The sequence below is a fragment of the Diabrotica virgifera genome, chromosome 9 (assembly GCF_917563875.1).
Source record: "Diabrotica virgifera virgifera chromosome 9, PGI_DIABVI_V3a".
NCBI lineage: Eukaryota > Metazoa > Arthropoda > Insecta > Coleoptera > Chrysomelidae > Diabrotica > Diabrotica virgifera.
Genome location: NC_065451.1, coordinates 200,921,765 through 200,934,435, shown reverse-complemented (window position 1 = coordinate 200,934,435; position 12,671 = coordinate 200,921,765). Strand labels below are relative to the sequence as shown.

Genomic DNA, 12,671 nt, shown 5'->3' with positions numbered 1-12,671 from the left:
TTCAAGGAAAACTCATCATAACTTTTTTCAAAGTGTCTAAAAAATGCTTTTTTTGTTTTTTCTTTAATTTTCTAGCATCAAAGAAAGTTACGCTCAAAATAAAATTGGTCCCCTTTATTTTTGTAAAAGAAATTGTGCCAATCACCCCTTAATTAGCATCCCAAATGAAATAAATCGATGATGGTAACGATTAATTTCATTTGTGATGCTAATTAGGGGGTGAATTTCACAATTTATTTTACCAAAAAAATGATCAACTTTATTTTGAGCGTAAATTTCTTACTTTTGACGCTAGAAACTTAAAAAACAAAAATAAAGCATTTTTTAAACACTTTAAAAAAGTTCTGATGAGTTTTCCCCGAAAAGGGCTTAATTGTTTGCTTATTTCACGTTGAAATATTCCATTTGGGATTTGACGAAGAAGAACCTACTTTTCATTAGCTACAATTCTGCTTCTACTGGGTCTACAGACTTTATACATACACCATTTTCATTTTTTTATAAGCTATAGTTTTGCTAAAAATATTTTCTTTTATAAAATACTTAGATTTTGAGTTATTTGCGAAAATCCGTCTAAAAACGTGTTTCTTTTGTTGAAAAATGATATTCATTCGCAATTAACTCGAAAAGTATTAAATTCGCTGTCAGTGTCAAAAGCACATCAGCACAATATGGCTTTTTTTTTCTTTAGCATGTTAGCTATGTGTATGCCAAATTTCATGTCAATCCAAGCGGTTCTTTAAAATTTAGAGGTTTGGCAATATTTTACCGTGAGTGAATGGACTATGTATATAACAGGTACGAGGTTTGCAGCATGGTGGTACAAATGTCTAAGGACATAAATAAATGGATATTAAAAAATTAATAAATAAAAAAGGGGTAATAATTACTCACGTTCTGTGGTCATATTTCTAATTATACTGTTAATAATTTGGGACCCTTTGGTCACTTGGATTTTGAAGGCTTGGATTTTGGATGCTAGGATCTAGGATGCTGGAATCTTGGATGCTGGATGATCTGTGTATTGGCGTTGCTAAGCTTTCTTCTTTTGTTTTATTCACGGAACACTTATAAAAAATTGTTCATTCTTCGTTTTTTTTTTGGAAAGAAAAGAGAATTTAAGAAGTCAATTTAAAAATAATTCAGGAGCAATTTGGAAGATGTTATTTATTTATTCTAAAGGTTAAAGGACCCCGTATCACTCCTTATAGAAAAGTGGCCGAGGTCAAATTTAACGAAAGTTCGGTCAACGATAGCTCTCAGTGCGTAGATTAAAAAAGTCCATGGGACCTAGGTCTGAAAAACTATTATTCTGAAGCTACAGCCTTCTGAAGTTATTGGATTCAGGTATTCGGTTTACGTTAAGTGCAATAATTCACGATCAAATGAGCGAATATATTTATTATTGAAAGACAGACTTAATTTCTTCATACATATTTGCGTGTTGCATATGAATTTGTAGTCAACAATAGATGCATCGTATTTTAGTCTTCAGAAAACCTCCGAAAAGCCTTCAGAAAATTGAAGAAATGCGATAGAAAATAGGGGAAAATAGATCGAAAACAACGTTAAAAATAGAAAATAGATACGAATACCTAAAAAAGATAAGAAGTGGGCATAAACCTCAAACAAGTCTATGTAAAGATGAAAGTGGGCAAATAATCAGTGACCAACAGAAAGTCACAGAAACCTGGAAGCATTATTTTCAGACCCTACTTGGAACACAAGTAGACATGGAAGGTGAAATGGGTATGAACTACGTAGAAGAGAATGCAGTAGATAATGGAGTAGAAGGTCCAACTATAGAGGAAGTTCTCTAAGCTATTAAGGCCCAGAAAAACAATAAAGCTCCTGAAGTTGACGAAATACCAGCAGAACTGTATAAGGTAGGTGGCGACCACCTAGCAAGTCACATCCACGCGCTCATCAAAGACATATGGCAAGAAGAGAAAATACCCGACGATTGGAAGAAAAGTATAGTATGCCCGATCTATAAAAAAGGAGACAAACTCCGGTGCAAAAACTACCGTGGAATCTCTACTATGTACAGCATATATATAAAGTCCTCACGTATATTATAAACCAGCGGCTCCAACCACTAGCAGAAAATATTATTGGAGAGTATCAGACGGGCTTCCGACGGGGAAGATCGACACTGGATCAAATATTTACAGTCAAACAGATCTTGAGCAAATCATGGGAATACGATATTGATGTTCACAACGTGTTTGTAGACTTCAAACAGGCATACGACGCAGTCAAAAGGAACAAACTATACTATATATTGGCTGAATTGGCAATACCACACAAGCTAATAAGACTCGTTAAAGCCACAATGGATGAAACTCAGGCATGTGTACGAATACAAAACCACCCGACAGATTTTTTCAAAATTTCGCAGGGACTAAAGCAGGGAGATGGGCTGGCCCCAACATTGTTTAACCTGGCACTGGAGTATGCGGTTAGGCAAATGCAAACTGGACGAGGAAACCTACTGACCAACCGAACGGTTCAACTGGCCGCTTATGCCGATGATATTAATATTATGAGTAGAGCATCAACAGGAGCACAGGAAACATACAAAACAGAATACAGAACACAAAAAACATACAGAACACAAAAAACAAAAATAATGACTCAGACGAGAAGAAATATAGTCTCACAAAACATTATACATGAAGATGACATTGAAGCGGTTGGAAAGTTTACATACCTGGGAGTAGAAATATATGTCAACGAATCAGAAGATGGAGAAATACGGAAGAGAATAGCGCAGGTAAACAGAGCTTATTTTACCCTCTCCCATATATTTCGGTCTAAAAGTGTCCACCGAAATACAAAGATGAGAATCTATAAAACTTTAATTCGACCAATAACATGCTATGGCAGTGAAACCTGGGTCCTGAAAGAAACATCCAAAAACAAACTCGACACATTCGAAAGGGAAGTAATAAGGAGAATACTAGGACCTGTGAGGGAAAACGGAATCTTCAGAAGTCGATACAACAACGAACTTTATCAACTTTATAAGGAAGCACCCCTGTCAGACTTCATTAGAATACAAAGATTGCAATGGGCCGGACATGTAATAAGAATATGCTACCAAAATATGGGAGAGGATATGCTACCAAAAAGAGCACTGAATGCTAGAATGCAGGGAAAGAGACCGGTTGAAAAGCCAAGAAAGCGCTGGGAAGACACAGTAAACAGCGACGCACAAGCACTTTTAGGAGTCCGTGTATGGAGAAGAGCAGCCACAGACAAGCAAGGGTGGAGGCAAAAAATAAAGGAGGCCAAGGCTCAATTTGGGCTGTAGTGCCGTAGAAGAAGAAGAAGATAGAAAATGTGCTGCTAGAACGACATAAGAATTATCATGTTTTCATGAATGTTTAACACTTATAAAATGCCAGCATAGCTGCAGGTACGCCTTATCTTTAGAAAACTCCTGAACAGTGGCGGATCTACGGGAGGAATAGGCGAATTCCCCCGGTAACCCGGTCCAGAGTTAAAGAAAAAATTGTTGAAACATAAAAAATACATTAGCTGACATGAAACCGTTTGTTTATGAGAAGTTATCGCGAAATTCCGACAAAGCAACACACAACGGCTAATCATCCTACACCAGGACAATGCAAGGAACTATTCTAAATGGGATATAAGCCACAATTTAACTAACAAAATTGATTTTATTAACGTTTCGACGTCCACATCGGATGTCGTTGTCAAAATACAAAATATTAATGTAGTATTCATTAAAGACAATCGTAATAAAAGTCCGTGTGATGTTTTAACAGTTTTAATTAATAAAATAGATAACTAAATTATAGATACTATTAAATTGACGAAATGGTGTTTGTGTAATTACGACTAAAATTTTACGAGTTCCCACAAAAGAAAATGTCTTTGAAATAATCGCGTTTATCTACTTAATATATGACCGGATTGTCAATATATAAGTACGTCTTAAAGCGTCTTTTTGATTACCCCAAAACACGTCCGTCGTGGCTCTGATGTTAAAATCGACTACCGTATTCTTCCCACAATAACCAAAATTCTCTGCTAATTTCCTCTTCTCGTGGTTTAATTCGCTTTCTTGAGAACTAACCTATTAAAATTGGTTCGAAGTTGCGAATGTTATTCTTACTTAATTAGGTCTTAAAGATTCAAAGTTAGAAGTATTTCGCACCGGCTACCGTAGTAATCCCAATTCGTTCCACCCATCTGGCCGACGGGACGCAGGTCCATATGTGTGAGACTCTTATTCCGTGCTCGTAATAATAATTAGGAAAAAAATATATACAGGGGAATTTAAAAACATAAGGTAAAATATTTACAATTCTACATTAATATCGAAACGTTAATAAAATTATCTAACAATAAAACACTGAAAACGTTTGTTTTCTATACTTCCACAAAATTTATTATAACTAAGTGACTACAGCTGTTTCGGCAGAGTGCCTTTCTCAAGTGATATAGTTTACAATGTGTTTGCCTTTTAAGTCTTCAACTGAAGAGGTTGAGGAGTGGGGAGCTGTTTGTCTCGAGTTGGTCATTCAGAATTATATCTGTATTTTTCAGTTTATTAATTTCCATAGATTCTAAAAAAGATAGCTTAAGGCCTTTATTTTGAATATGCAGAATTTGAAACTCTTCATTGAAGAATGATTATGATCTAGAAGGTGAAGTGCGTATGTAGAAGTGTCTGTTTTTCTATTGTTGAATGCCCTTTTGTGTTCTGCTATCCGTTTGTCCAAAGTTCTGCCAGTTTGACCGATGTACGTTTTCGGACAGTCACCACAAGTTAGTTTGTACACACCACTCTGTAGTTGCTTTCTCTTTCGGTTTTTATTGTTCTTAATATATTTGCTTAAGTTGTTGTTAGTTCTGAAAGCTGGTGTTATTCCTTTCTTTTTTATGTATCTGGCTATTTTTGTTGTTATCTTGCTAGTATATGTGAGAGAGCAGAAGGTACTGGGTTCTTTCTGTGGTGGTGGATACACTAATTTCAGGGCTTTCTTATGGAGTTTTTGGTTTAAAATTTTGTTAACTGTTTGTTCGTTATAGCCGTTGTTTACTGCTATTTGTTTAATGATGTTTAGTTCTATCTCGAAGTTATTTTTTGTCATGGGAATTTCTGTCAGTCTATGTATCATGCTATGGTAGGCTGCTAATTTGTGTTGTGTAGGATGGGATGATGAATTGTGTATAGTTGTAAAATAAAGGCCTTAAGCTATCTTTTTTAGAATTTATGGAAATTAATAAACTGAAAAATACAGATATAATTCTGAATGACCAACTCGAGACAAACAGCTCCCCACTCCTCAACCTCTTCAGTTGAAGACTTAAAAAGGCAAACACATTGTAAACTATATCACTTGAGAAAGGCACTCTGCCGAAACCGCTGTAGTCACTTAGTTATAATAAATTTTGTGGAAGTATAGAAAACAAACGTTTTCAGTGTTTTATTGTTATATAAAATGAACTTCCATCAAGTAACGGTCGAATCCATCAATTGTTAATAAAATTAATTTTTTTAGTTAAGTTGTCGCTTATTTCCCATTTAGAATGGCTTATTACAAAAATGCCACAAGGAAATAGCTTCAGAACCACAGGACAATGCAATCAACACACTGCCCAAACGACAATAGTTTTTTGAGCTTCAAAACATCGAATTGTTAAACCATCCACCGTACAGCCCCGACCTAAGTCCCAACGACTTCTTCACGTTCCCAAAGATCAAGAATTCGATGCGTGGGCAGCGATTCCAGTCGCCAGAAGAAGCCATAGATGCCTTTAAAACAACGATTTTGCAGATGTCAACTGAAGACTGGAATAACTAAGTAAGTTATCAATCGAAGTAGCACAGAAAACGACAATAAATATCGTCTCCGTACCACCAGACTGACAACAGGTGGAATACTTTCTTTGGTTACACCTCCTGAGATTTTCAAAATTTATAAATCAAACAGGATGCCGAGGAAATTACGATGAGAGATTTTTAAATAATTCACAACTCATCTACTCAGCGTGGTAAAAGTTCCAACAAGAAAGATTCCTTAATACTCCTACAAAAGAGAAATGAATTAAAAATGTATAAACATTTTCAATTTCTTTGCAACACGAAAATGCAGCAGCTGCATAATACTCTGGTTAAATCGGAGAGTGCAGGAAGAGTCTATACCGGTTTCGGAGGTCTTTTCCCCTTCATCAGTAGTCCCATATTCTCTTCTCTCCGATTTCTCCACGTATCATACTTTGGGCCTTTCCGAATTGCAAAGAAAGAAATGTCACGAATGAACTAGAGCCATCTACCGAAAAACAAAGTAAGTTATCAATCGAAGTAGCTTAGAAAACGACAATAAATATCGTTCCCATACCACCAGATTGACAACAGGTGGAATACTTTCTTTTTTTACACCTCCTGAGATTTTCAAAATTCATAAATCAAACAGGATGCTGAGGAAATTAAGATGAGAGAATTTTACCACGCTGAGCAGATGAGTTGAGAATTATTTAAAATTCTCTCATCTTAATTTCTTCGGTATCCTGTTTGATTTATAAATTTTGAAAATCTCAGGAGGTGTAACCAAAGAAAAAAAAGGTATATATTTAAAATCCCTAAAAAGGGCTACATCACAATCACATAACTAGTTTTCGACTGGTTTACCAGTCATCATCAGTGCTTACGTGGAGGTGCTTACATGCTAACCACCAAGATATAGTTTAACAAAAATATGTGGGTCAAAGCCCTGTATAAGTGGTCCGTTAAAGAAACATCAGTTAAAAATGCCAATTAAAGCATGGATGTTTAAACTATTTTAATATTATGCCCCAGGTAACATCTGAGCTATGTCATTTGCTGCCAGACTTTCACCATGTAATCAAGTCACACCACAGCTCAGATGTTACCTGGGGCATAATATTAAAATAGTTTAAACATCCATGCTTTAATTGGCATTTTTAACTGATGTTTCCTTAACGGACCACTTATACAGGGTTTTGACCCACATATTTTTGTTAAATTATATCTTGGTGGTTAGCATTTAAACTTCACGTAAGCACTGATGATGACTGGTAAACCAGTCGAAAACTAGTTATGTGATTGTGATGTAGCCCTTTTTAGGGATTTTAAATATATACCTTTTATAAAGGATTTACTATTTTTTGTATTACATGGTATACAGCCAACTACAGGAAAACTTTTTCCTTGTGGATTTTTAACCAAAGAAAGTATTCCACCAGTTGTCAATCTGGTGTGCTACTTCGATTGATAACTTACTTTGTTTTTCGGTAGATGGCTCTAGTTCATCCGTGACATTTCTTTCTTTGCAATTCGGAAAGGCCCAAAGTGTGATACCTGGAGAAATCGGAGAGAAGAGAATGTGGGACTACTGATGAGGGGGAAAAGACCTCCGAAACCGGTATAGACTCTTCCTGCACTCTCCGATTTAACCAGAGTATTATGCGGCTGCTGCATTTTTGTGTTGCAAAGAAATTGAAACTGTTTACCTTTTTTTTATACACTGGAGTAACTGTTTTACCAATTAGTTTGAACGTGTGCAAAAGTGTATAGGTGGGACATATTTTGAAAAGCAATAAAGTACATATTTTTTGTCTTTAGGGCTATATGCAAGACTAAAAAGGCAATCCTCCTAATAAGTGATAAGTATATCGTGGTAAAAAAATAGTGTAATATGACTTACCCAAAATAGTTTTAAATTGTATTTGTGCACATAGGAAATATAACTCCTCACAAGATGAAGGTATTCCTTGGTCTCTTTAAGGACTTTTCGTCTTGACTTGATTTTCCTATAAACAATCGAACTGTTAGCATACTCATTTTACTTTGGAAAAAAACAATACTCCTCCTGCCATAGAAACTTCTTCTGATCTTGGAAGTTTTTCAAATTTGGTCGATGGAAATTATTTAAAATTAACTGATAACGATTAATGAAGTGAAACTGATATTTTTCATAACAAAAATTACATTTTCTTCATGATATTTGATAAATATTGAATTTAAACTGATTTAAATTAATAATTTAAATAAAAACTTTAATTAAATTAATGATTATATCGAAAAGCTCCAAATTAATATTTCAGGCATCTTCAATGTTTCTTTCTTCTGATCTTCATTTTTCTTGTTGTTCTTTTGCTTCTTTCTTCATCTTCTATTTCTTTCAACTCTCCAAATCTTCACAGTTTATAAAAAAAATGATAATAAAATGCTACCTCGAGTCTAGTTGTATTTGATGATAAAACGAAAAGTGAACAATTTAGTAAATAGTTTTTTATAAATTGCAAATGAATTGTACAATATTCTCTTCTAGGTGTGCTGTGAGTAAAAATTATATTAAAACAACAATAAATTTAGCAGAATTTAACAGATTAAGAATTTTTACTAAACTAAGACAAAGCCTATGATCATTAGCAAGAAAAAGATAAGAGAAGGTCAACTCTGCATCGACCAAACTCCTGTAAAAAGAGGGACACATTACAATTATGTACCTCGGCATCATAATAAATGAAGAATGAGCCAACAACCTAGAGATAATAGCGCACATCGGAAAAGCTAGATCCACCTTCAACCGTATGGGGGATGAGAGCTTTCGTCAAGAGCCACACCCTCTCTCTTGGAATCAAAGTAAGAATGCTACGATGCTACATCTTCTGTGTCTTTTTTTATGGCGTTGAATCGTGAACCTTGAATGTGAAGAAAAATGGAAGTATTTGAGAAGTGGCTATATCGGAGAAAATTTAAAATCCCATGGACTGACCGAGTCAAATGATGAGGTTCTGAGAAGAATGAAGAAGAACCGATAGGGGATGATCAACATCCAATCTCGATAGTTACAATACAAGACACATTATGAGAAATAAACAGATATGCCCTCTATCCATCTATATGTCTGCAATAACTTGAGAACGACTGTATAATTGCTGATTGATTGAAGTGACTCGAATGAGTCTAAAGGCTCATCTTAACTGTTTGAATTGACTCGAAGGAATCATTCTAAATTGTATACTCTTTCTTAGCGGCAGTATGTATTTTCTGGGTCAACCCACGCGCTGAGTATATTTACAAAATATTGAGAACGAAGAAATATATTCGATCATCAAATTAAATGTGCAATTGCCCGAATTATTGTTTACGATTTGTAACAATCAACTAAATTACATAGCCCGCACATGTTTGCAATATAATATCTAACAAATAAAAACAAAGAAAATACATACTCTTTCAAGTAGGTACTTAAAGTCAAAATTATTACAAAAACTGCAATTCGCACTACACAGTGTCTCACACACAACCATATTATATGAACAAATCTATATAAGAATTATACAGAGTGGGCCAAAGAAAAACAGTCCACCTAGATATTTGGCAGTATTAGATTTTAAGGAAATGACGAAACAGGTCGATTTTTGATACATACATTTGCCATTTGTCAACCTCCTCCATTCCACTTCCCCCACCCCTTATTTTTAAAGAGGGAATAGGAGTCGTGTGCTAGCTCATTTAAAAGGTTATTCAATTCTCTATCCAGTAATATAAACATTAAAATAATTATTTATACTGGGTGTCCAAGAAAAAATATTTTAATTAAATTAATTGACACAAATAGAAGAATGTACGTAATTTATTTAATTCAAAATACATTCTACTGCTGTCACAAAACAGAAAAAAATGTTTTTTGACAAATAAAAATTGCGTTTTTGTAGGTTGAATATTGAATTTAAGCGAAAAACAATATGTATTTGTCAAATAAACATTTTTCTCTGTTTTCTGTCAGTAGTAGAATGTATTTTGAGTTAAATAAATTGCATACATTCTTCTTTTTATGTCAAATAATTTAATTCAAAATAATTTTTCTTTGACACCCTGTATAAATAATTATGTCAATGTTAATATTACTGAGTAGAGAATTGAATAACCTTTCAAATGAGGTAGCACACGACCCCTATTCCCTATTTTAAAATAAGAGGTGGGGGAGATGGAAGGGAGAGGGTTGACAAATGTCAGATGCATGTATCGTAAGCATGTGTTAGATCAAAAATCGACCTATTTAGTCATTTCTTTAAAATCTAATAAATACTGCCAAATATCGAGGTTGACTGTTTTCTTTGACCCACTCTGTATAAACATAACTATTACTTTTAAGAAGACAAAATTATGTACATATAAACACAGTTTAAATAAACTGCTGCAACTCTAGGGATTATAACAATGACTTAATATTGAAGGCACTTCAACAAAATACAAAAATTTTCTTAATCTGTAAATTTCTGCTAAAAATTCAGTAGGTGAGTACTCCAAACGAATCGAATGCATTTAAATACATACCTTACAAAATCAAGAGTGATTTTTTTGGAAGAAGCTGCGTAGAATTCACTTTCGAGATATGATTCCAGAATTTCTTCTTTAGATAACGCTTTAACATTGCTTACAACTCGCCCTACGGATATATTTAATATACTAAGTTACATAATATAAATCCTAATACGATTATACATGTTTTATTTTAATAAAATTTGGTATGCAGGCTTGTATATTTAGTATATCTTCTGCTTCACATATTGGATACGTTCAAGCTCCCGGACTGTGAAACGGTGTGCTCCAATCGGTGGCGGTTTATATGTAGAGGAGCGCATGCCGTATTCATTGGAGCAGTTGAAGGGAGCGCGGAGCGCAAGAGGTTGGCGAACATAGTAGATACGTGCCTTTAGATATTTAGATATGCAATGCACTGCATCATACAAATAATACAACCATTTCAAGCTAATATAGGTACAGATGTACCTTTTACGTAATCCAATGGCTGTTGGTTGATGTGCTTTAACGCAGTTACTTTGTATTTAGTCCATTCTTTCACGGTTTTTGCTCTAAATTTTAAAGAACCGCTTGGATTGACATGAAATTTGGCATACGCATAGCTTACATGTCAAAGAAAAAAAGTGATATTGTGCCGACGTGTGCTTTTGCCCTGGGGGTGACTTTCACCCCCTCTTGGGGGTGAAAAAATATATGTCCAAAACAACTCCGGAAATGGGTAAACTGACTAATTTTAAGTAACTTTTGTTCTATAGAGCTTTTTCGCCAAGTCAACACTTTTCGAGTTATTTGCGAGTGAATATGTTCATTTTTCAACAAAATAACCACATTTTTAGACGGTTTTTCGCAAATAACTCAAAAAGTAAGTATTTTGTCGAAAAAACCGTTCTTAGCAAAAATATAGCCTATAAAAAAGTAAAAAAAATGGTGTACGCGTTAGGTCTCTGGATCTCGTAGAACCAGAGTTATAGCCAATGAAATATAGATTCATATTCACCGAATTTCAAATAGAATATTTCGACGTGAAATATCCAAAAAATTAAGCACTTTTTGGGGAAAACCCATTTTAACTTTTTTAAAGTGTTTAAAAAAAGCTTTATTTCTGTTTTTACGAAAAGTTTCTAGCATTAAATTTAAGCAAGTTACGCTCAAAATAAAGTTGGTCCCTTTTGTTTTTGCAAAAAAAAAATCGGGAAGACCACCCCCTAATTAGCAACTTAAATGAAATTAATCGTTGCCGCTCCATAAATTATTTTACTTATATTGTGTTTATATGATCTGTAAGTTTCATCGATTCAAAGTGTTTATTTTTGAAAAAATTTGGTTTCAAAGTAAAATTTTTAAAAATTTAAATTTTGAAAAATATGCTTTTTTTCAAAATAACTTAAAAATTGTTAGAGATACCAAAAGTCTCGAAATACAAAAAAAGTCAGATTTGCTTTTCTGAATATCATGTATTTTTTTGTTTTACTGTTAGACAAAAATTGATCAAGATTTGGTGTTTCTAAATTTGCATACATTCGTGATCAGTGATTCAACCCCTTTTAACTACAGCCGTTTCAATAATAAGGACTTTGAACCGATGAAACTTACAGATCATATAAACAATATATACACGAGTCAAGAAACTTGTGAAGTCGTTACGATTAAGTTCATTTAAGATACTAATTAGGGGGTGATTTTCTCGATTTTTTTACCAAAACCAAAAGGGACTAACTTTATTTTGAGCGTAACTTGTTTAATTTTGATGCTAGAAATTTTTTTTTATAAAACAAAAATGCAGCTTTTTTTAAACACTTTAAATAAGTTTAAATGAGTTTTCCCCGAAATGTGCTTCATTTTTGGTTATTTCACGTTAAACTATTCCACTTGGAATTTGACGAATATGAACCTATATTTCATTAGCTATAACTCTGCTTCTACTAAATAAAAAAACGTGATATATTCACAATTTTTTTAAATTTTTTATAGGCTATATTTTTGCTAAGAATGCTTTTTCGACAAAATACTTACAATTTGAGTTATTTGCGAAAAACCGTCTAAAAGCGTGGTTATTTTGTTGAAAAAATGAACATATTCACTGCCAAATAACTCGAAAAGTATTGACTTAGTGAAAAAACTCTATAGAACAAAAGTTACTTTAAATTAGCCAGTTTACCCATTTCCTGACTTTGTTTGGACGAATATTTTTTAACCCCCAAGAGGGGGTGAAAACCACCCCCAGGGCAAAAGCACATATCGGCACAATATCACTTTTTTTCTTTTACTTGTTAGCTGTGTGTATGCCAAATTTCATGTCAATCCAAGCGGTTCTTTAAAATTTAAAGGTTTTGCAATA

General features: G+C 33.9%; 1 protein-coding gene across 4 annotated transcripts in view; it reads right to left on the bottom strand.

Annotated features, from left to right (window-relative positions):
* LOC114329288 (uncharacterized) overlaps nt 1-12,671 on the bottom strand; it is a 157,637-nt gene that overhangs the window by 103,791 nt on the left and 41,175 nt on the right. For 3 of the 4 annotated variants that reach the window (XM_050662080.1, XM_050662081.1, XM_050662082.1), the window contains exons 3-4: nt 10,346-10,457; nt 7,704-7,809 (exon numbers count right to left, since the gene is read on the bottom strand). In XM_050662080.1, coding sequence (XP_050518037.1) covers nt 7,704-7,809; nt 10,346-10,457 — 218 coding nt within the window. Of the gene's footprint in view, nt 1-7,703; nt 8,336-10,345; nt 10,458-12,671 lie in introns of all 4 variants that reach the window. The other variant, XM_050662083.1, reaches the window with a different exon arrangement.